General features: G+C 37.7%; 1 protein-coding gene across 2 annotated transcripts; it reads right to left on the reverse strand.

Moving 5' to 3' along the window:
* Positions 1 to 1,188: 1,188 nt before the first annotated feature.
* On the reverse strand, positions 1,189 to 25,215 carry LOC106913981 (rho family-interacting cell polarization regulator 1-like). 2 transcript variants are annotated; one of them, XM_014980456.2, is made up of 17 exons: positions 25,034 to 25,215; positions 18,739 to 18,820; positions 18,488 to 18,619; positions 18,325 to 18,403; positions 17,453 to 17,476; positions 16,886 to 16,939; positions 15,129 to 15,278; positions 14,193 to 14,256; positions 14,075 to 14,118; positions 13,858 to 13,983; positions 10,731 to 10,879; positions 10,529 to 10,637; positions 4,054 to 4,545; positions 3,743 to 3,978; positions 2,505 to 2,595; positions 2,339 to 2,432; positions 1,189 to 2,260 (listed from the first exon to the last, which is right to left on the reverse strand). In XM_014980456.2, the coding sequence occupies exons 3-17, from the start codon at positions 18,577 to 18,579 to the stop codon at positions 2,217 to 2,219; spliced, it is 1,848 nt and encodes a 615-aa protein (XP_014835942.2). In that variant the 5' UTR covers positions 18,580 to 18,619; positions 18,739 to 18,820; positions 25,034 to 25,215; the 3' UTR covers positions 1,189 to 2,216. The 2 variants fall into 2 exon arrangements, with proteins under 2 accessions (XP_014835942.2, XP_014835943.2); XM_014980457.2 differs by lacking the exons at positions 18,325 to 18,403; positions 18,488 to 18,619; positions 18,739 to 18,820; positions 25,034 to 25,215 and adding an exon at positions 17,576 to 17,816.
* Positions 25,216 to 25,237: the final 22 nt, after the last annotated feature.

Raw genomic sequence — 25,237 nt, forward strand, 5'->3', positions numbered from 1 at the left:
ATATCTTTTTATTTAAAAAAACAAAAACAAAACCTGACTCAGTCAGGTCCTGACGGTGTCACATTTAGAAGTTGATGTAAAAATGTTTGTTTTAGCCACAAACTGATTATGCTCAGCAGCAAACATATCCTTTACAGCATAGAGCAGCTCATCGATGTAGCAGCCATGTAGCCTGACGTAAAAACATTTTGCTAGACAATGTCAAACATTGAGAAGTTTTAATTATTGTTATTAAACGTTATCAAACACGGAGTTTTGAAGCCAGAAATATACAGAGCTAAGCAGGAGAATCCACTCATTTAAAGTTAAAACTGAGCTTCACACAAAGAGCCTAGCATAAATGTTTGGCTGTTGAATTGGACCGTTCCAGGTTGCTATCTAGCTAATTTTCTATTAGCAGCTCCACTAATCTTCCTGATAAACATTACCAAGGCAGATTAAAACAAACCTTTATCTTGGCCTTTTTCTGTTCTTCCTAATTCTTTTCTCCCTCCCTGAAGTATACATCCTTTTTTGAGACATTGTTTTGTTAACTTCTGACCGGAGCTTTGGACGTTTGGCTGCTCTGCTCATTGCAGCTCATGTTACCAGCGAAGCGTGCAGTACCTACCGCGGCCAGCAGGAGGTCCCCAAGAGCAATTAAGTTTTTTTTCTTTATATCAATTAAATTTTTACATACATTATCAAATATATATTATTGTAAAAACAAATCACTTCATAGTGAAATTGTGTGTTTTTGATATTACAGTGACAGAAATTACTAAAAAAAAAAAAAAAAATCAGCTCAACTGAGGGGCCCCTTGGTGGCCCTGGGGCCCTAAGCGGCTACTTAGTTTGCTTGTGCCTTGGGCCGGCCCTGCCTCTAAATGTTTCAACTTTTAAAATCGAAATAATCTGGGTAAATACAAAAAAAAGTTTTCAAATTAATTTTTTTGTAAGCCATTCTGGTTTTGTTTTTACTTGAGCCATTGTTGCCATTTAAGCCAGGCACTTTATTTTCAGACAAAACATAAAAGTGCATGTCAACAGATATTCAGCATTTCTCATTTATATTTAGATCTCTGATATTTTAGATATTTGAGAAACAGAACGCCATCAGCTAGTTAAAAGTAGTACGTAAAAAGCACAAATACTGGTGTTGTTGGTTCCTGCAACTCTGAAAACTAATAACAAATCCAGCAGAACATGTTCATTTTAAAGAAACTTTTATAAAGTTTAAACATTTCTGAACATAAACCTTTTGAACAGGTCGGGACATATACAATTCTTAATATGAAACTGTAAATATCTCTCATTGTGCACACTCTTAAAGTGATTCAGAAAATAAACACTGCCATCGTCCACTGCTGGACCTTCTAACATCTCTTTATGTCACTTGAGGCACTTTTTGAAGAAACAGATAAAAGCACAACATTAAAAGACGACAGCGCCCCCTGGAGGCAGTCTTTTTTGGAACACAGTGGCTTTCTTGGAGCAGAGCCCAGCTTACACACTTAAACCGATCAGTTAAGCTTTATTATTAATACAGACATGCTGGCAGCATGAGACAGCTACGCATGCAGGTTTAAATATAGTCGCACGCTGCAGATGGTCGGCCCAGAATGAGTTCTGAACTCCTCAATGTTCGCAGATTATGGATGGTGTCCATTCAGCTGCGATGCTGAGACGGATGTAGAAGGAAAGGATTGTTTTCAGGGAACATTCCTGCGTTGGAAACGATTTCTGGTCTGCAGATAAACATCACATGCTCGTAGTCTTTCCTCTGACAATGAAAGCTTCGGGCTGATTTAGCTCTGATGGTTTCTGGTCTTAAAACCTTCTAATGCAACTTGGTACTTAAATGCTTCTCTGAGGACTGAAAAAGGAAAACTTAGAAAATCATTTCAAAATAATTTCTTCTATAAAATGCACGAACAAATGCAAAAAACCGAAGGCCGCTTTGATCTGTTCCTGAAATGCTTCTGGACACAAGTAGGATATGGACATGTAAACTGTGAAAGGTGCAGTCCCACTTTAACCCAGACGGGCGCGATTCATGTTTTCCTGGTAAACGAGGCGAAAAAACGAGCACAAACTCCATCGTGGCGGCGGAGGTTGTTTGTCTGAGCGTTGAGTGGAGCGTCCTCGAGGCCTGCGGTTCTGCAGAGCGCGATGGCACCGGGATGTCAGAGCGGGACGAATGGGTTAACAGAGTCAGTGACAGCAGCAGTGGCCGACTAGCTGGGAGTGGAAGGGCTCTGGTCATGTGAGGTTTCCTCTCCTGAACGGTGAAACAGAATCATAAAGCGGCGGTCCGACTCACAGACATCACCTCTGTTTACTAACACGCGTCTCTCACCAGGAGGTCCGTCTCCGCTTTCGCTGCGTCGCTCGTCTTTATCGTCTGGAATTTCCACTTGGCCCAAATCCTGCGCATCCGCCACACTGGACTCCTTAAAAATCAGACAAATATTTACGTGAAAACAGCCACAGCGACACCGGAGCTTCTAGAGGATTCTGTTTACCCGTGACTCTGAGAAACGGTCTTCGTCCGAGTTCCTAAAGCCTTCTGGAGCCTCCATGAGGAACTCCAGGCCGTCCGCTTCCTCTTCATCACTGATGAGACAAAATATTTAAAAAAACTGACGTAACCAGAGCAAGATGAAAACGTTTTTACACCCTTACACATTTGTTCATGATTTGCTTTCTGTCAGATCAAAATCTTAAAATTAAAAACATCATATCATATTTAGGGAAAATCAAAACTCCATGTCAGGAGTGTCATTTGGGCCAAAAGTACTTGGAGCCAAATAAATATCACTTTTAAAAACTAAAATCAGCAAAAATGTTGCATTTTTTTACCTACTCGGCAATAAACTAAGAATGACATATTTTAAATAAGTAATCAAATTTTCTTTTAGAAAAGGATCCAAAACTTCAAATGGTTTTTGATGTTTATGTTTGATATGCTGCATATATCAAACATAACTTAAAAGAAATTTGCCTTTGCAGTTTGGCGCCTTCAGATTGGGCCTCTGTCTCTTTAAGAAGCTCCTGCCTTCAACATGTCTGTAATGTTTTAATTATCCATGGTGTCCACAAACCCTTAAAAAGTCTTAAATTTATAATAAAAAGTGTAAGTTGGTCTTAAACACATTAATCACAGGTCTTAAATATTGTTGTCGCAGGACTATTCAATCTAGTCTTTAAGTTCGAGTCGTTGGTATGCTAATATATTGTTGCTAACTAGCTAGCTTCTTTTGTATCCATCGTGGGTAAATGGAAATAAATCACTAATTGGCTGGACGATGTTTGTTTTTGCCACTTCTGTTGTCAACGCTATAGGAGCCAGCAGGGGCCCCAATCGTGTCCTGTGGTTTTTTCAGTGTTTCATTCAAACTTACGATGGAGTTTCAGGGCAATACTAAGAAAAAAAAAATCATAAAATTACCAGAATAACTTTGGAAAATTATGACTTTATTTATGAATTACTATGATCTTTTTCTTGTATTATTTTGATTTTATTCTTGTCATTTTATTTATTGTTTTATTTTATTAGAGTGGCCCTAATGCTTGTACAATCTCTTAAATATGACTTTTCAATCACTATCTACAATAACTCTGAATAATTTGAATTGATATGAGTTACAACAACATTTCATTTTCTTTTAGGATCAATAAAGTATTTCTGAATTTTAATATTTTTTATAAACCTGCAGAGCAGAAAGAATCAGAGGAACCATTTCACCCTGCTGGTACCGACCTTCCTTCGGAGAATATCTCCACATTCTTCTCGTCGTCGTCTTCTTCTTCTTCTGTTTTCTTGTCTTGCGTTTCATTTTGGTCCTCTTCCTGTTTCCCATCCTGCTCTTCTTGGTCTTCGTCATCCTGCTGTTGCTCCTCTTCCTCTTCTTCCACATCTGAGAAGTTGAGAAAGTCGAAGCTTTCGAGGGCGGTCTCGACTTCCTGAGTGAAGCTGGCAGACGTAGGAAAAGGCGCCTGAGGAGAAACAGACGCAGCAGGTTAGCGCCCGGCGTCGCAGACACACCTGCTGAAGTTTAGCCCTCAGCTCACCGTCGGAGCGTCCGGCGTCAGCTTGCTCTCCTGCGTCTCCTGCAGCTTTCCTGCAGCTTCAGCTTCAGTCTGTTCAGCTGTGGGCTCCTCGAGCGTCTCCGTCTGCGTGGAGAACTCATCGGGGCAGCAGCCGCTCAGCTCGGCTGAGGCCTCAGAGATCAGGTCCTCCGACTGAACAGATGCCCTGTCGGCTGCACTGCAGTCCGAGCAGGAGGTCCGCAGGTGGCCGTTCGGCACCGCTTCAGGCTGAGGGAAAACGTCCACGCCTTCCGTCTCGACCTCCTCCTGGTTGGACGAGAGCGACGGCGTGGAGACGCTGGACTTGTGCGGCGCGGCGGACAGCTGAGTGGTGGGAGCAGCTTGCAGCAGGTTGGAGGCCGTCAGCCTCTGAGTGTGATGAGCCAGAGCCGGGCTGGACGAGTCGTCTGATGATTCAGAGGAGTTGGACCAAACCGTGCCGTTCTCCATTTCTCCCTGACGCTTCAGCAGAGACTGGTGAAGAAGAAATGATCCCCGTCACTTCAACATGTAGGTTAGTAAATATAATACGGAGCTAAATTTAATAAATAACATTAATAATACAAACTATTATTAGTTTGTATAATACTAATAGTATTATTAGTATACTATTATACTAATAATAGTATACTAATACTATTATTAGTATTAGTATACTAATAATAGTATACTATTATTAGTATACTAATAATAGTATACTAACTATTATTAGTTACTATTAATAGTTAATAACTATTATTAACTAAAGCGTTAAACTTTCAGTATGTCTGAAAGTTTAACGCTTTCAGACATACTGAAAGCGTTAAACTGAATATGTCTACAGTAGCTGGGTTTTATATAGATGTGGAAAACTAGAAGCACATCTTAGGTCCAGATTTAAAGATGATTTGAACAGATAATGGAAGATTTATGGCCTATACGAAACGTGTTCATCATATTTTTTGCACAAAATCATTCTTAGATGATATTTTAGTCTGATCAGTTCTGCCTCCTTTCAGAATGAAATGTTTTAGGGCCTTCTGTCACTTTAAATCCAAATAATCTGCATCTGGCCCACACCCTAACTCAATGTTTACTCTCACACGTGAAAATGGATGAAAACAGCTGCACAACTGTACAACCACACATCTTTAAAAAGCAGAAGTGGAGCCTACTGCACAACCAACGAGAAAACAGTGAATGACTTCTGGATGGTAAGTCAACAACAAAACACTTGTATTTTCCAGCAGCCATTGTACAGCGCAAACAGGTGTAAAAACAGCTGACCAAACATGGGGTTACCAGGGAACGGGCCGGGCTTGGGTGGGTTGATGGGTAATGGCGCAGTGCCTGTCAAATATGACCTAATAATTGGGAAGTTTTTGAAACGGCTCATTTTCCAGACACCAGAAAATAGCTGTTTTCTGGGAATAAGTTGATAGGGTTTTTTTTTTTTTTTTAGAACCAGTAGAACTTCCCAGGTGGAAGTAGAAAAACATGCAAAATGTGAATTTTGTGTAGCAGGTCCCATTTAAACAGCAGAAATTAACCTAAACTGGAGCGAAACCATTAATCACAGATAATCTAGGACGTTCCTTCTTCACATCCTTCAAGAACTGAACCAGACTCTAGAAAACAAAGAACTGTACTAGAAAATACTGCATTAAAAGATTACAAGAATCTCCAATTCCATAAAAACAAAAGTATAGTTCAAATCTTTTTGGACAGTGCTGAGCATTATCTACACATTTGGTGAGTGAATTTACCTCAAGAGAAGGAAAAAAGTAATTTTTTAAAGAGAGAAGACTAATTCCTAGATGTCCTCTGTGTAAACATGCAGCATAAAAAGGGCTTTATGTTGTGAACAAAAACGCAGAGAAAATCTGGACCTGGTTTGCTGAGTGAAGCACTAAGTTGTGAATAGAAGCCAATAAATCATAAACTACAAAACAGAGAGGAATGTTTTGACTTCAGCCGATTAGCCGACGATGCTGGATGGTTGGTACTAAACTTCACTGAATCCAACATGAACAGAGGAGCAGATATTAAAACTCAAACAAATTAAAAGCTCATCTTGCTTTTAAAGATGTCGTGGGAAAGTCAGCTGATTCATTTAGCTTCCCTTTTGTTTCATTGGGAAATAATTAACCAACTAAATGATCTCCTTTCTTTTTATGAAGCTGTAGGTAAACATGGGATTGTATGAGATTCTAACAGAAAAAACCCCACCTAAATTTATAATAACCATGATCCTAATACACTGTCATGAAAAACAGAAAAGTATTCATTTATTGACACTTTTAATCTTAATCTTCACTGTATTTTATTAAGATTTTATGATACTGACCAACACAGGTGGTAAATGGTTTTCTGTTTTTTACAAATATACTCTGAAAAGTGCGGCATGCATTTGTATTCAGGCTCTCCATTCTGAAGTTAGTTAAATCTTTCACAAATCACCAAATAAAGTTAATAAAGTACAACTGTGTGTCCTGTGAGAGTCTATGAGGTTTGTTAAAGAACATTAGTGAATAAATAATATCATAAAGCCCAAGACTAAAGCAGATAGGTCTGGGTTAAAGTAGTGCAATAGTTTATAGAAAGTTTAGTTTATAAAACAATATCCACAGCTTTGAACATCTTGCTCAGTATTGTTTAAACCATCATCTGGAAATAATTAGCTTAGTGATGACTTTATATGCTTTCCTGAAGAGGTTAGTAAAGGTCCATGATCTATACTTAACATGTTCGTTTCACTGTTTTACATAAAATCCGAATAAGCCTACAAAACTCAACATTTACACTCACACAAGAAAATAACTGCAAACAGATGTGCAATTATACAACCGTCTCTTAATATTACAAATTTATATAAATATATATTCTCTGAATGCTAAGTCAACAACAAAACATTCGTCTTTTCCAGCAGCACAAAGCAGTAAAACCAACTGAGCAAACGTGCTGGAACCCAGCTTGGGTTGCTAGGCAACGGGCTGGGCTCAGAGGTTGCTAGGTAACAGATGGGGCTCAGGGGTTGCCAGGTAACGGCACAGTGCCTGTGGAATGCGACTTAATCTGGAGGTTTTTGAAACAGCTCTTTTTACAGACACAAAAAACATTAACTTACTACCAACAAACAGATGCGTTTGCCCTATATAATGTAACACACTTTTTTACAACTTTATCTAATTTAATTTACTTTTTTTCATGTATTAATTTCCTTCCATTTAACAGTGTTGTTCTACTTTATGTTGGTATATCACATAAAATCCTAATAAATACACTGTAGTTTGTGGGTTTAACATAATTTTTTTAATTAAAAGATTATGAATGTTGTTATAAAAGGTATTGTACTTTTTTTTGTCATTGTGTTGATGTTACCTGCTTAGTTAGCTGGCCTATCTGCTCAGGTAGATGGCCTGAATTTGTCACTGTCAGTATTTTTAACATCAAAATTGGACCTTTTCTTAGAGCTGGGTGACATGACCTAAAAAATAAATCTGAGATTATTATTATTATTTTTATTTTTTTTACAACAGAGCCAATTTTAATCTTTTTTTTTTTTTTTTCAATTACAAATGACAAGAGCTATTATTGAAAAGGTGGCTTTTATTTCAGTCATCCCTTCTGTGAGTATCAGGGTCAGGTTACAATAATTTTTGTTAAATTATCAGAATATTGCCTTCATTTTTACCAGACAAACATCTTAAAATTACGAGATAAATTTGGTTTTATTGAGAGAAAAGCTAAATGAGGATCTGACATGACCAGCTCAGTTCATCTGGTTCTTTCAGCTGTTTGCATCATTGTTTCAAAGTCCTGCTCCTGATAATAACTAGATGATTTATTAAAACATCAAGTATTTGTATTAAGTATAATCCATAAAAAAAATACCAAAGTATATTTACCATATGCTCAACATTCCTCATTTAATTTATTTTTCATGTTTGAGTTCTCATAAAATTGCTACTTTCTTCTTCATCTTCAAAAACCAAAAATTTGATTGTTAAAATCAATTTATCATCCAGCATCAAGTCCAAACAAAAATGCAAAAGTGTGTCTTTTTAAAACCTCGACACTGATAACCAGCCCACGTCTTGTTGTCACTGGTTTAAACATAAATTAAACATTAGCAGGAACTGATTGGAAATCAACAACGATCAATTTTCTTTTTAAAGAAACTACAAACTACGCTAAAGCTACGGCCCAACACACCGGCTGCGATGAGACAAGGTGGAACTTCGCTCGGCTGAATTCCCACCGGAGCGACGCCGCCATGCCTGGAAAAGCCTCCGCCAGCGAGCGGCTGTGGCGCGGCCCGCAATGAGGCACGCTCTTCGTCAGGGTGAGGAAGAGGAGCAGGGACACATTGGAGCACTACTCAACCACTATCAATCAGCTACAGCTGCGCTCAAACATGCTGCTCAACAAGCCCCCGCTGCTGCCATTCACTCCCCTCGCGCCGTGGGCCCCACAGCCACTCGCTGGGCCACACAAGCCGCTGTGAAACTCGCCACACACTCCAGAGCTACGGCTACACACACAACAACTGGGGAGCAGCTGAAACAGAGCAAGCCGGTGAAATGACAGATGAATCATACACACAAAAATGCTAAATTAACCAAACCACTCGAACGTTTCCCTCCTTTTGTCGTGTAAGAAAAACAACGAAACTTATTGGGATTTCATGTGACAGTTTAGTACAAAGTAGAGCATCGTTGTTTATTTAAAATGTTACAGCTCTAAGCAAAGTTGAGTAATGACTAATTACATTTACTTGAGTAACATTTTGGGAAAAAATGACTTTTAGGAGTAATTTTACTACAATATACTTTTTATTTTTCCTTGAGTAATTTTATTAGGAAGTATTTCTGTTCTTACTGGAGTAAAATTTCCCGATTTTCAACCCACCGAATGAAAAACAAACATGTTTTAACCAAAAACAGTTTTTGTTAAAGTTTCAGTTACTGAAAGAAACTGATTTGGAATTTTTTTTTCTTTTTCCTTATTTTGTTACTTTTATGAATTATTGTCATTTTGGTCCTTAAAATACCAAAATTTCCACTTGACTTTATATTTTGGTCCATCTGATGATGTAATTTTTAAACATTAAAAGATTGATAATTTGATCAGTTACTCAGTACTTTTTACCAAATACTATTTTAGATTTCCTTGAGTAATTTCTTGGATGGCTACATTTTACTTTTACTCAAGTAAAAATATGTTGAAGTAGAGCTGCTCTCACTAGAGTACAATCGGTTCGTTCTCTGCCCACCTCTGCCTGCAAGTCGGGCCGGACTTTAAATTATTTCATACTGCATATCTGATCATTTTCATTTTCCTTACTTTCTTTTCTAAAGAAGAAATTACAAATGAAAGAAAATAAATATGTTCAAAAAGTGGCTTTTACCATCTCTCCTGAAAGTTGTAACAGAGTACACCATTTTGTTATTGTTCAATTACATGAATGTAGGCATAATATTAGCAGAATAAAAATGCAAAAATGAAAGCAAAACATCGTTCAAATGAGGAAAAAAGCTCAGGCTGTGTTATTCTTTCAAAACATATTCAGTTGTTAGTTTAATCACTCCGACCTCCAGTTACTGTTTGATGTGTTAAAAGATGAAGTATTTCCTCATCGGTAAGGCCGATACCCAAGTATAACTTCACAAGATGCAACGGCTTCCTCATTTTAATGCTTTGCTGTTTTTCATGTAGGAATTTTAATAAAGTCACTATTTAATTCTCCTAATTTTATAACTTTGTTCTGGTTGAGTTAAAACTTTATTCTTGTATTGTTTTGATTGCCGTGTGGCTATTTTAATAATTGAAATAAAAATTGTCTGTAGGAAAGGATGCTTAGTACTGTTAGCATCAACATGTGAAAAACGACAACAGGGCAGGGCTGATGTGTTGATTATGTTTTATCATTTATCCAGTTAATAATTTCATAGCAAAAGGGGCTCAGCAGGAGATTTTTCTATGGAATTAGTAAATATTTACAGAAAAATTCAAAATGTATGTATTTTCTTGTAGTTTTTGCTTAATTACTGATCATATGATTTTAGCATCAATCTCTATGCTCCCTTCATGAGTAATCCGATTAATAATCGTTTCAGCCCTGGACGTAACGCAGCTTTAAGTTTTCTCCCTGACCTGCTTGTTGTCTTCTTCATGGTCCGTTTTCTTCACTAATGTTTCCAGACTTTCACAGAACGGCTGTAGATGTACTGAGATTAAAATTAATCAGAATAAAAGGAGATATTGAAATTCCTCCTGACTTTTTATTGACTTGTTTTCCTTCCACCTTACAGTTTTGTGCTTTTTCCTGCTTCACCACATAAAATCCCAATAAAAAGTTAAAGTTAATGGTTGTAATGTGACAAAAAGCTTAAAAGTTCAAAAGGTGTGAATACTTTTCTGAGCCAGAGTAAATAAAGACGTCTGTTTAATTAAAATCAGTTTTCACTGGACTCACGTAAAAGACCTGCTCCCGCATGGACGGCGTGTCCGGAGGGCTCTGATTGGACAGCAGTCGCTTGGAGACCGTGCTGGACGAGGACGTCTGGTCGTCCCTGTCAAACGGACTGAACAAACACAAACAACGCAGGGAGTCAGATTTTATGATAAAAGCAGCTGCAGCAAAGAGAGAGAAGCGCTGAGGGAGAATAATTTATGACCTCCAGGTGACCTCTAGGTTGAGCTTCACCGTGCCGAGGTCGTTGATGTCCACGGCGAGTGTCTGCGGCAGCGGGCAGAACAGATCCAGCATCTCGCAGGACACGCTGCCCACCACCACATGGTTGGCCAGGCTCTTCAGCTCCGTCACCTTGACAACAGAAACGAGCAAACACGAGGCGCAGCCGCTCAGAAACCGTTCAACACGAGATAATCATCGAAGCCGAGCAGCAAACAGAGCATGGAGGACATTTTCCTGCAGACACTCTGAACGCAGTGAAATTAAAACACTTTACGCATTTTAAAGGTCTTCAAACTTTTCCAGAACTACATTTAAATAAATAAAAAAAGAGTGTAAATTCACTAATATAGGGCATCATCTATTACTGTCGTTCATAATCTTTTGTGATAGTTTTCTACATTCTGCAGCAGGGAGAAAATCAAGTAAAACTTTGTATTGAAATTTCTCTCTCAGTCACAATAATTTAGCAAAAAAAAGAAAAAAAGAAAGAAAAACAATTTCAATAATGTTTAAGGTATAAAATATAAGCCGATCTTAACTTCACAGATCACTAAACCACTGAGTCATTAGGAATAATAAATATTCAATATTCATCATTTAAGGTAAATGACCTAAACAAGACAGTGAGAATAAAAATGTCTTTTTTAGGTGAATGAAAATATCTGGTTTCAACTGTAAATAAATCCAAAATTATACTTTTAATCAAATGTTACGATGTTTGAATATTAAGCACTTTCCAAACCTTGAAAGCAGTTGAAATTTACACATTTTCAAGGACTTGAAGCACCCAGATGAACCCAGTACGGTACGCAAAGCAAAAAATAAAAACAAACTACAACATATACCGGCTTATTAAACCTACATTATTATCCATTATCTTTTAAAACAAATGTACTCAAATTCTGGGACCTTTTAAAATATAAAAAAAATGTTCAAAGAAAGAAACCACCAACTTCTACATGATATTCAAAAAATGTTTTGTGACAGAAAGCGTGATTATAATTTAAGAGAAGGAAATTTAAATTAAAAAAAATTTATCAGAACAACCAAAAATTAGTTTTTCTATATTAGTGTGTGGGGTAGATCTTTGCTTAAATAATCTCAAGCTCAGTACAAATATAAACCAAAAGAAAATTTAAAAAATGCACGTTTCAAACCAAATCTGGCCCGCTGTAGCTGTTTATTTGGCCCTCTAGACTATAAGTTCCTCTAGTTTTTCACAAATCTGAAAAACTCACACAAAATCAACAGATCCCCATTTTTTTAAAATAATTTTTACGGCAATTTTCTTCTCAAAACTGGCCAAAAACATTGTGTTTAAGTGACCACTGCCTCAGCTAGGCGAGTAATAAAATGTCACATTTAACATCATAAATTAGCGTAAATATCGCAAAAATCACTCAGAAATATTTCCAAATTATCACCACAAAATCTGTGATTTTTATTGCAAAAAAAAGAGAAAACAATCAGATAATCCTGGATGGACCGATCAGTGTGAAAACATTATCAATATCATTTAATTTTAAGAAACACTTATTGAATGCTGAACCAACCAGCTATTTATTGATATTTTACCAGTTAAATGGAACAAAACATTAAGAAAATTCAGATTTTTGATACGACCCAAAATGAAAATGAGTTTGACCCCTTTAAATTTTAAAGCTTTATATGAATGATTAACTCTCAATAGTTCAATCATTTCATGGAAATCAGTGGGAATAAGTCTCTTTTATCCTTCAAAGTTCTGTGAATTACTTCCAGTGTCAGTTTATTTTGTTTATTTCAGGATGCCCAACCTCTAAACCGGCCAGATGTGCTGTAATGAGCCGTACATTACTACCTCTCTGCCACTTTACAGAAACCTGAGCACAATGTCAACAGGAGAGATTTATTCCCTTTATTCCAGTTTGATGGTTCTGGGTTCTTCCTGCACGTTCTTTCTGCTGTTCAACTTCCCTTTTCCCACGCTGTCAACACATCCCAACAGCATCTCCTCCGCCCTGCTGCTAACTGGAATCCATAGCACTATAAACCACTCTGATATCATCACTACTAAGCCAAAACAAAACAGAAAACATTTCACGGCTTACAGCCAACCAGCAGGATTTTACTAAATTAATTTTAAAAATCTGTTAAAACAGCAAACAAAACTACTTTTTTTGACACTTAGAAGCGAAATATAACATATCCATGAGAAAACGCAAACAAGCACCTTCAGTTCTGGCTTCACACATCAGTGATATGAAAAAATGCAGCTGCTCATGTCTGGACAGGAGCTCAGAGATATGATCATAACATGAGCTGGCTTTGCTCCAAGGACTTCCTGTTTGTTGCAGGACCAGTTTAAAGGTTGCATTTGTTGGCTTATAAGGTTTTGAAATAATGCAAGACCTTACTAGAGTAAAGATTGAAGTTGCAACATCAGATAATTCAAAATGTTTCATCAGCCCTGTGCAGCAGCTCCTCATAAAAGGGAGACGTTTGTGTTTGATGTCAGAACTGCTTAGAACCGCGGCGTCAAACTCATTTTTGTTTTGGGTCAAATCAAGATTATGAAGGCTCTTAAAGGGCCGGTTGTGCCAGAATGTATTGATTAAAACATGTTCACAAAGATATCAGTGAATTCTGAAAAGTAAATAATAATATTGAACATTTTTTCAGGCCCTCCAGGATTTAAGTTTTGTGATTTTATGCAATAAAAATCAAAGTGTTTGTGGTACTAATTTGGAAATATTTCTGCTCATTTATGAAGGTAAATGCAACATTTTATTACTTGTTGTAAAGATCGTGACATTAATTAAGGCTAAGGCTGAGTTTAGTACAAGTAAGAAAGTTTTTGACAATTTTTGAGGAAAATCTGCAATAAACTCCCAATTATATATTAGTGCAAAAAAAGTGCTGGGATTTGTTGATTTTGCGTGAATTTCCACGATAATTCACAAGAAACTGGAGGGATTGATTGATATAATTTGGCAGTAAACAGATAAAAACTGCATTGATTTGATTGATAAAATAATATTTAAGCACATTTAGTGTTTAGTCTAGAACTTTTTCCAGTCATTTTCGACTTCACTATAAAAGAAAAATCCTGTAAATAGTTTAATTACCTTGATGGACAGCAGCTCTGTGACCAGAGGCTGGAAAGTGAACTCCTCGCTGTCCCATATCTGCTTGTTGCTGACCTCCACGCGACCTCGCAGCCTCCAGCGCTGCCGGCCGTACCGCATCAGGACCTACCAGCCCCAGAATAAACCACAACATGACGCCACTGCGAGCAGAAACCAACGGTTTGACTGTGGCTGCCCTTTCGCGGCTGCGCCTTACCTCGTATTGGTCGCCAGCACACAGCCGTGCGAACCCAGCCAGGCCTGAGACGTCAACAAAGAAATGAGAACTGGGCCGCGAGAAGGAAGTCGCAAAGTAAGTGTGAAGAGTGACTCACCCTTCATCTTCACATGAAATTCTCCCATCTGGCTTTCTAATTCGTTCTCCAGGGAGCACATGTGCTACACAGGCAAGAAAAGAAAAAAAAAAAAACAGGCTCACACTCAATAGATCAATATTCATTCATTCTTCTAACTTTCTCTGCTTTTACTGAACTGAACAGTTCAGTGTAAGCCACAATTCAATAAGACATTAGGACAAAACTGCAACTTTTACATGAAAATCTACTTGCAAAAATGTGAGAAGCAACACAAAGTGATCATCTTGTTCAGGTTTTCTGGTCTCCATCTGTTGTCATGGTAACTAGGACCACATGTCCTCATTCACTTGGTGCACAGAGATCTGCTTTTAACTGCTGCATTAAAATTTGGCTAAATAAAGCCATCGTTTTCAAATGAACACCCACTTACATCCTGTTTTTATCAACGAGATCAGAAGAAAATTTCTGTTTTCTTCAATAAATAAAACAAAAAAGCAATCTTGATGACTTATTTAAAAAGAAAAAAATTCAAAAACCATTTGAAATTTTAGATCCACAAACCCGTGTCTACAAAAATAAATCTGATTACTTGTTTAAAATAGCTTTGGTTTATTGTCGAGTAGATAAAAGTGCAACATTTTTGGTGCTATTAGTTTTTAAAAATGATATTATTTTGGCTAGTGCTGTTGTAAAAGAATATTTCATTAATCGAGTACTCTAGAATATATTTACGATTCTCTGTCTCTTCCTCTCTCTTTCGTTCCCTCTCCAACCATTGCACCACAAAACGCTGCACAATTCAACAGTTTTGGCCTGCAATGGTTTTTGCAGTGACTATTTTGGCCCACATAACAAAATGTTTGGACGCCCCTGACCTGGACTAAACTTGTAAATTAATCAGCAAGGCAGACGTTCATTAGCTAAAGACGAGCAGACTCCAGGTCAGCCACTTGCCTCTGTGTATTCCCTGTAGCCTTTATTGGCTTCGCTCAGGCTCTCTCGGGCCTCCTTGCTGCCTGTGGCCGAGTTGAAGGCCGCCACCATCTTACTCGCTCCATCACGCAGTCGCCGCTGTATACAGTAAGCCTCATACAGTTCCTCCACCTGGGAACATCAGAAACAAACAAAGGATCAGCATCAATAGATTTTTGTCATAGTAGATCAGAAAGCACAGATTTATTGTATAAAGTGAATTCTTTATTTTAAATCAACAAAACACATTCAAGCTTTAAATTAGAAGTGTTTAATGATAACTTCAAACCACCTCTTTAAGTCATTGCTCTTTAGCCGTTAAATGCTTCTTTAGACACCCAGGATTATTCAATTCAATTCAAAAATACTTTACATGTTGTAACTCATTAATTTAGATTCTTCAAAGAGTTATTACAGATGGTGATGGCTGTTGATGGGAAGAATAAAATGCAAAAGAAAGGCTTTAAAAAAAGCTAAAGAAATGCTATTCCAAACAACCCCTCGTGTCATGAAACTGAAATAAAAATATATAACAGTATAATATGCATAAAATCTGAAAAGAATTAAAAATATCTATTCATGTTGGGAAAAAAAAGAAAAACAAATAAAATAAAAAATATCCCAAAAAAGCCATAAAACACAGTTCCTCAAACAGAGAGAATATTTTAATCTCTATCTGTTCTGCTCTGTTTGGTACCAAGATGAGCCTCAGAACTTGTTTGGTCTTTAGTTGCTTTAAACTGTTTAATTATAGTTTGGACTGTAGCAGATGTAGATGAGTAATTATTATTTGAAGGAATCCTATCAGAGCAACACATCTATTTTACTTAAGTAGCATGTTCTCTCCTCTTTCCTGTTTGGAACTGTGGCGAAGAGGAAAGAAACAATCAAACTTTTGCTTTCAATCATCATATTTGTACTCCAGGAAAACAGCAAGTCTTAGAAACCAAAAATTAAATCAATTTAAATTACAAAAAACACACTTGGGTGTCAATAACTGAGGCGCGGGATGCAAGCATGCAGCCGGCTGGTGATGAAAATGAAAAGTCCAGAGAGTTACCATTAACTATGTCACGCAGTAAAACTAAAAATATGAGCTGAAAGCCAATAAAATTCTCCATAGAACCGAGAGCAAAATGAACAGCTTGTTATTATATGACCTCGTGATTTGCTGTTATTATTACGGCCATAAAAATACTGCTTCTGTGTATGTGGTGGAAATTATCAGTTACACGATACACAGGGCAAGACATCCAACCATGAGAAAACAAGCAACCAGGCTTTCAGTTCTGGAGTTTAATAAATCAAAAATGTAGCTGCTTCTGTTTTAACACGACCTAGAAAGCATAAACATATAACAGGTGAGCTGATGTCGCTCCAATGGTTTCCAATTGGTGACAGAATGAAGTTTTTAATGTTGGTTTTTAAAGCTTTACTATGAACAAACTGTGGCTGAAAATCCAGAGGTTGAAAAGTCAGATTAGCTCAGATTAACTGAGTCTGCTGGCTGGTGACAAAAATGGAAAATCAAAATAGTGAACATTGAATACACCCACCATTAAAACTAAAACATGAGCTGCAAGATCACATGTTTTTCCACAGAACTGAGAACAAACTGCAAAGCTGGTTAATCAATCTGTATATCTTTGCAGGAATCATCTTTTATTCTCCTACAGAATTGCTTATTGTGTCCTTTTTCAACCCTTATGTCAGAAGATTGATCAGATCTACATACTAACCTTGCTGAGGTGGAACTCCAGGCGACGCATGAACCTCTCTATGGCTTTCACTTGCTATAACATAAGAAATATACATCAGCCAATTCAGTCATATAGAGAATAGACAGTTAAACAAAGGTTTTCAGGGCTGGCATTAAAATAAATCCAGCACATGAGGCTTGTTGTTCTACACAGAAAAGACCTATAAAAACTTAATATCTCATTTAAAGCGTGTCCTGTCAAAACATAAATGGTCAGGCAGAAACGAGTCCAATGACATGTGAAACACTAAGGTAAAAAACAAAATTATAAACAAAGATGCTTACATTTAGATGTCTAAGCATTTACATAGTTTAAATTTTGATTTATAGCATTTTTGAGACAAATTCAGTTGATTTTGGAGCCGATTACATGAATAAAACGCAGAATATTTAAATGCTGTTTTACCCCAGCACAGTAAAACATACATTATATTGCCAAAAGTATTTGTACACGTCCAAATCCATAGAATTCAGATGGATATATATGTAGTTTGGTTCAGATGATGCATAGACTCATACATAAAAAATAAATCAGAATGAAACTCACCTTATCCAACTCATACAGAGACCCCTGCCAAGAGATAAATAAAAACAATCAATTAGAAAGGCAAGTTATCGATTGAGTTAACTTAAAGTAGACTGATCTTATCAAGCGATTAACGATTATAACCTCAAGGGCCGCTCCATTATGCAACTCCGCTGAGTGACCGCCATGAAAAATTAAACTTCAGAAGCTTATCGAGTGTTTATATTTCGAAACAGAACCGCCTAAAGTAAGTATTACAACCGAAATCGAACTCCGTTTGGACAGCTGCCCTTTTCTGTTCAGGAATAGCCGCCATCTTTGTTTCTACATAAGGTGGCTCAGATTCAGGGTGACCGCCGGCGCTTTCTACTGGATGGCGGCCAAACTACAACACTAGAAGAAGGAGTAAGCGGACACTTAGATAATATATTGGAACTGCTTTAAATCTAATAAACCACGTGTGTCAAACTGATGGCCCGCGGGCCAAAAGCAGTCTGCATACATTCTCATGAGGCCCCAAGATTTTAGAAGTAAAACCTTTAATATAACAGCTATGTGCTTAAATATTATTTGATCAATAAGAAGTTTTATCTGTATTCTTTCAAATTAGATCACGGTGAAAATATGTTTAGTATTATTTAATTTCAAAAAGTACTCAAACGCAGACACAGCTATTTATTCATATTTTAACAGTTTGTTAATGAGTTTTATTAATATATTCTGCCTCAACAGGTTCTTGATGTTGATACGGCCCAAAATAAAAATGAGTTTCACTACCCTAAAACAAACCATTAATTGTTTGCATCCCTGCATTCAATATGAAGTTCTCCATGAATAATAGCTGAAGCCACTCTTGATACTGGGGTGACTGGTTTGACTGGACAGGCTCTCACCAGGCGACTGTTCTTCTTGTTTTCTCTGATCTGCTGACCCAGACTGTCCAGCTCCAGCTGGTGGACCTGCAGGTATGACCTGACATGACAAAGGAAAACCATCTTTACCTCCCAATGTTATTCCACCAGGGAGCCACCCACACCCACTCATGCCTCCACTCACTGTAAGCCTTTGCGTAGAGCAGCGTAAACTTCATCCAGCCGCTCAGGTTGGGGGGTTTTAGTGGGTGGCAGTTTGGTGGAGCCTGTGAACATCCTGCTTCCTTACAAGGCACGTTTTCTTTTTTGGATCAAACTGTGCACAGTGGAGGAAGAGGAAGAGGGAGAATTATCTCCACTGATAAAGGTTTGGGATTTGTTCCAGCTGAAAGCACCAAGGCGACAGCGAACCGGGGCAGAAGGAACCCCACTCACCTGCTGAGCGGAGAAACACGATCACTGCATGCTTGGAGGGTTGAGTGTAGCTTTGCGGCTTTAACAAACCAAAGTACATGTCCTGCAATCACACGAGAAGGTCACATTAGCAGGGAAAACACATCTGTCTGTCTCTGACGTGGTTGTTTTGAGATTCTCTATGGATTCTGGTAATTACAGGGGTGAATGGGAGGAGGAAAATGGAGGACATGCACAGCGTTTCACTTCCTCAGTTTGTCCAGGCCGCTTTGTTGAGAGTCTGAGATGGCGAGCAGCATGTCAGCAGCAACCACAGAGGCCGCAGCTGACAGCAGCAGGGAGTACAGTCTGCTTATGCTTCTCTTCCCCTTCCTTCCTTTTCCCCTCCCTCTCCTCCACGTCCAGCACTGGAGTGCAGGAAGTTGACGCTGGCCGACGCTAGACAGGAAATTCTCCACTCAAGTTTGGCCTAAGAATAAGAAAACCATCCCTCCACTGAGCGCATGAGGCTAAAAAAAAAAAAAAGAAAATGTCGAGGCTTCGACTCAGCGAGGAGCAGAAACTACAACAGGAGGAGTAATAATCTTCTCACAACAGAGATTAGAGAGTTAAACCAAAGCAAATCTGTGCAGCAGGAGCTTGGATGGGACGGAAACCAAAGCATCTGCTCGGCATTGCTGGGGAAAGTCTTACTGCGACAGACGGAGAGAGGCGCTCCACCTGTTGCAGAGGGAACCAGAGCTGCAGCTATCTATTATTTTATAATCAATTATTCTATTGATTAGTCTGACGATTAATTGGCACATTCTGCAGATTTTTTATTGAACCACTTAAGCTTCTTTTCTGCAATATTAGAAATACCAATAAACAAACAATTCATTTTTTAAATAATAAAATAAACATTTTATTGTCTAAAATGCAATGATACAGCATTCTGCTAGTATTCGCTTTTCATTTGTAGAATCTTTCTGCTCGACTTAATTTCTTAAAACAGTGAAGAGATGATTTGCTCACTTTTTTTTGATTAATTGATTATTAATTGGATAGCAAAAGGTGCTTAATAAGATTTTTTTTACTGAATTTGAACCAAGTGAAGCTGAAAATGTCACTTAAGGGGTTTGGAGTAGAACATAGTTATTTTATTTTTTTACCTGTGTATTTTTGTACAGTTTTGGCCAAATTGCTCTCCTTAATATGTTGTTCTTTCAGCAAATTGCCTGTTTTTGAGCCTGTAGTAAATGATTAAACGCTTACTAAATTAAATGGCGGTTATTTCAGATTTTTGATTCATCACGATTAATCACAATTAATCAGATTAATCGTTTCAGCCCTAAAGGAAATACTCAGATTATGGCTTTTATATGATCAAAGCAATATTGCTATATAATAAGATTAATCTTTTTCAGGACAACAGTGTGAATATGTCGACTGGAGGGATAGGTGGAGCTGATCAATTTTAGTTTCACAGATTAAACATGCCTATCAACGTCTGCTGTGATAATCTCACAGAAATAATCCCATTTAGCTCTTCAAATCCATGCATCTTAGACCCACATCATGTCCTCCTCAGCAGGCGGCTCTTATGTTAATAACTATGAGAGCTAATCGCTCAGTTTGCCCCCTGTTAGATGTGCTTTCATCCCTTTCTTCACAGAGAGGTCATTAGCTGGATTAATCCTCTCTGTACGGAGCTGCACACAAAGAGGACACTGTTCACAAACACCTCACAAGACTGGAGTACATTTTTTAAGAAAAAACAAAACAGAAAAGCTTTATTACAATCAGGGAATGTACAAGTTCAGACAGCTGTTTCAGCTGAGAAAAATCCCAGGAATTAATCCATACATTGGTGAGAGAACAACGTTCCGCATTCGCTGTTTAATCTGTAAATTATTTGTCTCAAATTAGGAGCCAAGCAAAGACTTGTAAAACAAAACAGAAAGAACATCCAGTGCCTCACAAGAAGAACTCGGTTTTATTTTCCCACATTTTGTCGTGCAGTGCAGGGCTGGGCGATATGGACTGAAGGTTTTACCACAATACTTTGTGGTACTATTGTAATAAAAATGACAAAAAGACCTATTTATTATTTATTTTTTAGAAACTATATGGCTGTAACTGCATGAAAACAGCGGTCACAATCAATACTGCTCCTGAAAAACATAAAAATTATAATACTTAGAACACCAGTCACATAAAAAGGTGATGTGAATCACTAGACTTCACGCAATTAATCATATTTTCAAATTTATCAATACTCTCATTGAACTAATCTACTTTATTCTGGAGAATTAGCTTCTCTGATTTCATTTTCATGTTTTGCTTGTTTATAGTCACAGAAATTCAGCGTAGGAGTCTGCATGCGTGTAGGACAGGATTGTTTAATTTAGCTGTCTTTTAATAAAGCTCCAACCAAGGACAAAATCTGTGCACAAAACAACGGTTGCTTTGTTTCTCAAGCGTAACATTGTTCAACATGCTGATCTTGAATAATACATTTGAACTGAACAAAGTGGAAAAAACAGTAAAATTAACATTCCTTACAATTTGGACAGTTTTGGAGGTTTTAAATATTATTAAACAAACTTTATTGTGACAACGATAAATTAGGAATCTTATCACGATAAATGATAAATGATGTAATAAATAATGCCCACTCCTACAAGGTCCACAAACTTTAATGTGTTTTATTGATATTTTATGAGACAGCTCGAAACAACGTAAAGCATTATTCTGAAGGAAATCTTACCACGAAGCCTCAATTAAATCTAGCTGTGGCCTTTGACTGGGCCGTTCTAATCCATCAGTATGTTTTGATCTAATCCATTCCAGTGTTTCTCTGATTGTTTCTGACCAGCTTCCCTGAAGAAAAGCCTCCCCACATCATGATGCTGCCACCGCCATTCTCACTGTGGGCATGTTGTGTGATTTTTGCTGCACATACCACTTTGAATATGGGCTGAAGAAAGTAGATTTCTCAGGTATCTGTACTTTCCTTTAAGTATTTGTCTTCCTGACGACTTTTTACTTTTCATATTTTCATATGGCTCATTACTTGATGAAAAGAGATAATGATGTTTAGTCAAATCACTTCACACGCAGAAAGTGTGTTATAATGTCGGTAATTATCCATTCAGTTGGATGCAACCAAAGCAACGCAGAAGAAGGAGAGCACACTGTGGCATGAGAAAACAACATGAACATGTTAGTTTAGTTTTAGTTTAGTTTAGTTTAGTTTAGTTTATTTCAGACAAACCTTTCACCGACAGTGTAAACAACACCAAAAAAAAAAAAAACAATAAAAAAACAAAAAACAAATAAAAAAAACACATCACATCGGTGATTATGAGTCTGAAAAGGAGTATGATGAAGTATAACTTATGTAATCATACCCCGTTTCCAGCTGTAATTTGTCACAGTATTTTCAATATCCAGTATCCTTTCTGACAAAGGAAATAATAAGTGTAATAAAATTTCCTCAGCTAGATGAAAATAGTGCATACACACACATACACATCTGTACACATACATATATACATATTTACATATACAAACATATGTACATATACTTACACCCATATACACTCCCATCTGCTTATAGACAAAATACACAGCTATTTACATACCTTTATATATTTACCCACACCTGCGCCGACATGCCACCTACTTGATGACATCATACTTAAAGTTTTAATTTCCAACCAGGATTATCCCCCTTGTTCTTCCTTATAACTTTGAATAATAGCTGTCTTGAGACCTTTCTTAAAATGTCTCATACTTGGACTTTGCTTCAGCTCTTTAGAAAGTTTATTCCAGATCCTCACACCAACACCAGAAATGCACAATGTTTTCATTGTTGTACGAGCCTTCAAAGTTCTGAAGTTAAGGTTTTCTCTATAGTCGTATCCCCCCACTCTATCGGAAAATAATTGTTGAATCTTTTCTGGCAATATTTTGTTTCTGACTTTAAACATGATCTGTGCAGTTTGAAACTCTACTAGATCAGTAAATTTCAATAAATAAGAATCTATAAATAGATTGTGGGTATGACAGTAAAAATCAACCTTATGAACTAAACGAATGGCTCTTTTCTGTAATGTGCATAATGGTTGTAGTAACGTTCTGTAAGTGTTGCCCCAAATTTCCACACAGTAACTTAGGTAAGGTAAAATAAGTGAGCAGTACAGAATGTATAGGGCAGAGGAGTTTAAATATTTTCTAGCGTTAGCAAGAACTGCAATACTTCTTACCATTTTAGATTGGACATATCTTATATGAGGTTTCCAACAGATCTTGTTTTGAATCAGTACTCCCAAAAACCGAATTTCAGTCACTCTCTCCACAGTCATATTATCAATTTGTATTCTTAAGTCACTCTTCTCTTTACACTTACCGAACAACATAAACTTTGTTTTATCTAAATTTAGTGACAATTTGTTTATATTAAACCACTCCTTCAATTTACATAAATCTTGATTTATGTAAATTGACAAACATCACAAACAAAAGAGGAACACATTCAGAGACGCAAGACATTCCCCATCTGTGGCCATATTTTAAAAAATTCTGCCATGTGTTTGGCCCAAAACACGATTAATGACGAATGCGCTGTGTTTTGTGTAATCTAAATGATCCTGATTGAGATCTGGTTTGAAGAAAAACTCGACCGTATCAGTATGTTTAAAATCTTTACACCAACACAGTGCATTCTACGAACAAAAAAAAAGTATTTAGTATGATTAGAACTTTTTAAGTATTTTAGATTTGTCAAGTCATTTTGTATTCTCGAAGGTGAAAATTACTTTTTACTTTTTGTTTTTAAGTACATTTCAAAACCTGTACTCCTTTACTTTTACTTGAGTAAAACAGTCCGACATGTACTTTTGCTTTTACTACAGTATTTTGTTATACAAGTGTCTGTACTTCTAGAGAATGTGAGTACTTTTGACACCTCTCCTCCCTCCACATGAATCTCATCTTATCTCATCTTATTGTAACTCTAACCAGACCTCTGAGATGTTCAAAGCCTTAACGTCTCTCTAACTTTCTCCCTGACCCGTCTGCTGTGCTCTTGGCCGGCTGTTTGTTCGCTCATGTTCTCCAACAAGCCTTCAATAAATAGCTGGATCTATACTCATGCTGAACTAAACACAGGTGGACTCCATTTACTAATTAGGTGACTCATGAAGGAAATTACTGCACTGAATTTTATTTATCGGTATATTCTTTTCCATCTGGTCAATCACGTAAAATTAGTTCCAACTGCATTTTAATAAAGGGGTGCACCGATTTACCGGCGCCGATTTACTTCATTTTGGGAGTCTGGTGATCGGTTGATACTTGCATGTGAATCCGATCTTATCTTCCTCAGCAAAGAGCTAAAAGTCCACCACTGTCCTCTTCTGTCTGAGAGGTTTGGCTGATAGATCAACCCACCAAGTCATGTCTTCACATTTGCAGTTAATAATAGTCAACCCACTGCTATAATCTCAGTGATTTTCTTGCTATACATAGCAATATTTGAAATAAAAAAATAAAAAAAATTAGTATTGGCCAAAATCGGAATCGGCAGGTCAGGCTTTTTAAAAGATCGGTAATCAGCAATTAGCCAGAAAACAACAATCAGTGCGCCCCTAATTTTAACTGAAAACGTGTAAAATTAACCACAATCTGATTATGTTTTTTAATACAATTACTATTTTCCAGTGAGTATGATTTGTGATTTTGGGAGTCTTAAAGGGAACCGTGTCTGCTCCACAGCTGCATTCACCCATACTTTGGTTCTGCTTCAGGAGGAAGAGGAGGAGGAGGAGGTGGAAAGGAAGGGGAAGTGGTGTTACAATAAAATGCAGCCACCTCTTTTCCAGATTACTGGATTATCTTTACCCGGCGGCAGCAGTAGGCCACTCAGGCGGATAAACACACACCGCAGAGATCTTTTCCCCGCACTAACAGAGAGGGATGGAGCTCAAAGTTATGAGGCTCCTTCTCTCCACATCCACACTTTGTATTCCGTTCATATCCCTCCCCACAGCCGACCAGAGGGGCTCATCACAGGCCACAAAAAGTCCCTTCCCGTCCTCACAAGGACCCCCATCAACTCCGAACGCATTTTAAACACCAAAACAGCCGAGAAAAAAACAAAACAAACAAAGCAGGAGAAGAGCCGAACAGAGCCTGCAGGGAGACTGTTATTATTTGGAAAACATCACAGCGAGACAACTTCTTCACGCCCGACGGACGGACTCATGTCCAGAGAAAACACTCAGGGTTCCTCCAGTGACCTTGGTGATAAAATAAATGTTCAGTGTCCTACCTCTGTGTTAGTGTCCGACAGCCCGGAGGGTAGAGCCGGAGTCCCATTCTCAGCGAGATGCTGCTCTCACTTAGCAGAGGTTTACAGTTATTCTGGGCGCTGTCCTTCTCCCTGATTTCGCAGTTTTTTGTGTCCAAAGTCAAGCTAGCTGCGCACACCAAAGGCTACTTCCGGTAGGCAGATTTCAGCATAAAAGCTCAGCAA

Source organism: Poecilia mexicana, unplaced genomic scaffold, assembly GCF_051168715.1.
Source record: "Poecilia mexicana isolate PSO_F unplaced genomic scaffold, ASM5116871v1 scaffold_3, whole genome shotgun sequence".
Taxonomy (NCBI): Eukaryota; Metazoa; Chordata; class Actinopteri; order Cyprinodontiformes; family Poeciliidae; genus Poecilia; species Poecilia mexicana.